Source organism: Corvus brachyrhynchos, unplaced genomic scaffold (genome assembly GCF_000691975.1).
Source record: "Corvus brachyrhynchos isolate BGI_N302 unplaced genomic scaffold, ASM69197v1 scaffold351, whole genome shotgun sequence".
Lineage (NCBI taxonomy): Eukaryota > Metazoa > Chordata > Aves > Passeriformes > Corvidae > Corvus > Corvus brachyrhynchos.
The window spans coordinates 483,568-485,845 of NW_008236203.1; the positions used below are offsets into that span (position 1 = coordinate 483,568).

The 2,278-nt window shown below is 65.0% G+C and overlaps 1 protein-coding gene across 1 annotated transcript in view; it reads left to right on the forward strand.

Annotated features, from left to right (window-relative positions):
- Positions 1-6: 6 nt before the first annotated feature.
- The window catches only part of SASH3 (SAM and SH3 domain containing 3), a 4,093-nt gene continuing 1,821 nt past the window's right edge, over positions 7-2,278 (forward strand). Inside the window, exons 1-3 of the mRNA XM_017741021.1 lie at positions 7-1,752; positions 1,989-2,138; positions 2,217-2,276. Coding sequence (XP_017596510.1) covers positions 1,243-1,752; positions 1,989-2,138; positions 2,217-2,276 — 720 coding nt within the window. The 5' untranslated portion in view covers positions 7-1,242. The remainder of the gene's footprint in view (positions 1,753-1,988; positions 2,139-2,216; positions 2,277-2,278) is intronic.

Here is a 2,278-nt window from a genome sequence, read left to right on the forward strand (position 1 = left end):
AGCCCCGTGCGTGGCACGGCCATGTGCCACCCTGTGGCTGAAGTCACCAGTGGGGCCCAAACTGGCTCCTCATCCCCCGCCAGGTCTCGCACCAGCTGGCACTTCAGCTCTTGCCAGGCTTTGCTGGGCTGGCATCAGCATCAGTAAGTCACCGCGGGGAGCAGGGGCAGTGCCTGGTACGGGGTCCTGCCCATGACAGGCACACTCCCTGCTCTGGCAGCTCCTCCGTGCTGGCGAGCTCCCGCAGGAAATCTGGGTGAAGTCCCCCTCCCTGCACCGCGGTGGCCCATCCAGCCCGGGCAATCCCAGTGGGCATCCCCTGCCCTTGCCCAGCCACAGCCAGTCTCACTTCCCCCTCCCTGCCCTGCGCCGGGAGAGCCCGGCCGCCCTGACTCACATCCCACTGCCGGGCCCTCCATGGCTCCTCCAGCCCCAGGGCAGCGGCTTTCCCAGCTGCAGAGCTGTCCTGTCTCAGCAGTGAAGCCCTGGGGGGGGTTCGGTGCACCTGGATCGGGTGGATTCAGGGCACTGGGGTGGGAGCAGGGCAGAAGCCAGCATCCCCTCTGCACGGGTGCACCTGGAGCCGGCCCTGCCGCATAAAGCCACTGCGGATGGACAGCTGGGTGACACACTGAGAGCCAGCCCTCTGCAAGGAACGGCAAAACCGAGTGCTTAGGGATGTGAGGGGCGGATGAGGAGGAGAATAAAGAGGGGACAGCACAGGGCCAGGCTGTGCAGGGCTGGGAAGGGCCTCAGCCACCACAGGAGCTGGCAGAGCTGCTTGAGAACGGAAATCCCTGGTGGTGGTGGTGGCAGCAGAGCGAGCACCGTGGTGTGTGCTCCGAGGGCCTCAAGAGGGCTGGCGGTGGCAGCCGAGCTCAGCGTGCCCCAATGTGAGCACGCTGGTGCTGGCATCCAGGGATGAGGGACACCTGGGACCATGTGGCTGTGCTGGCACCAAGGGCGCTCCTGGCGTGGAGACACCCTTCCGTGTGAGACAGGCACCTGAGGCCAGGGAGAGGAAGGCGGGCAGGGGGCACAGGAAAGAATGGAAGGGGAGGGGATGGAGAGGTGTGCCAGGACTGAGCTCCAAAACCAGCTTTGATGGCTTAGGCATGGAGGTGGCACCAAGCCAGCTGGGGATGCTGAGGGTGTGCTCTCTGGGCTGTGTGGTGACACTCACAGGCGGAAAACACGGAAACTTTCAGTCCTGGAGCTGACCCTGTGGGTAGCAGCAGGGACATGGCTGCTCTGGTGCTACCAGCCCTTCACTGCCTGCCCACCTGTGCTGAGAGGAGCTGCGGCACTGCAGAGCCCTGTGTCCCCCCATGTCCTGGCCCATGTGCCAGCGTGGCAACATGGCACAGCCCTGGGCTGCTCCCAGCATGGCAGTGCCAGGCTCCACACCAGAGCATCCCTGCCCTCAGAATGCTGTGCCAAGCAGCTGCACAGAGCTCCGCATCCCAGGTTGGGGAGTTCACGGCACACGGCAGCTCCTGGAAGAGGGCAGACAGGAAAGGCTGTGCCAGCCAAAAACTCTTCCCAGCACTGGCATCACCCTGGGATGGGCAGAGCAGCCCAAAGGGAAGAGAGGAACTGGGGCAGGGGATGCAGGAAGAAGCCCTCACACCTTTCCATCTCCCCCCTCACCCCTCTGCCCCTGCTCCCAAAAAAAAAAGCAGCTTCAAGGACTTCAGCAAGTCCAAGGTCAGCTCCCCCGTGTCAAACGAGGAGTTCAGCCTGGAGGAGAACGTGAGTTCCCAGCATGCCTGGGGCAGCAGCACCCCTTGACACATCCTGCTCCCCCGGGAACAGCCCATTTCAGAGCTGGTTTCCCAAAACTCCTGGTCTTACCAGTGGCCCAGGTGTCACGGAGCAGCCCCAGGGTGCCAGCCTTGCTGGGATTTGGGGTCTCACAGCCCTGTGTGACCCTGCCGAGGCTTGCCCCGCGTGGGGGGCTCTGCCTTCACTCTCCATCCCCCTGGCAGATCCCTGAGGATGATGCCAGCAGTGCCAGTCCCGAGGATGCCGGGCGGAGCAGCGGGACGAAGCTGGGCAGGAAGTGGCGGGCGGTCATCTCCCGCACCATGAACCGCAAGATGGGCAGGATGGCCGTGAGAGCGCTGGCCGAGGGGAAGGTGAGCGGGGCTGTGGGGCTGGGGACAGGTGAGCGGGGGACAGCTCCCCCTCCCTCGGCCTGACCCCGGTACCCCCAGCAGGGAGAGGTGGAGGAGGAGGGGTCCCCATGCCCCCTGTCCCCAGCCCGCAGCACGGAAGC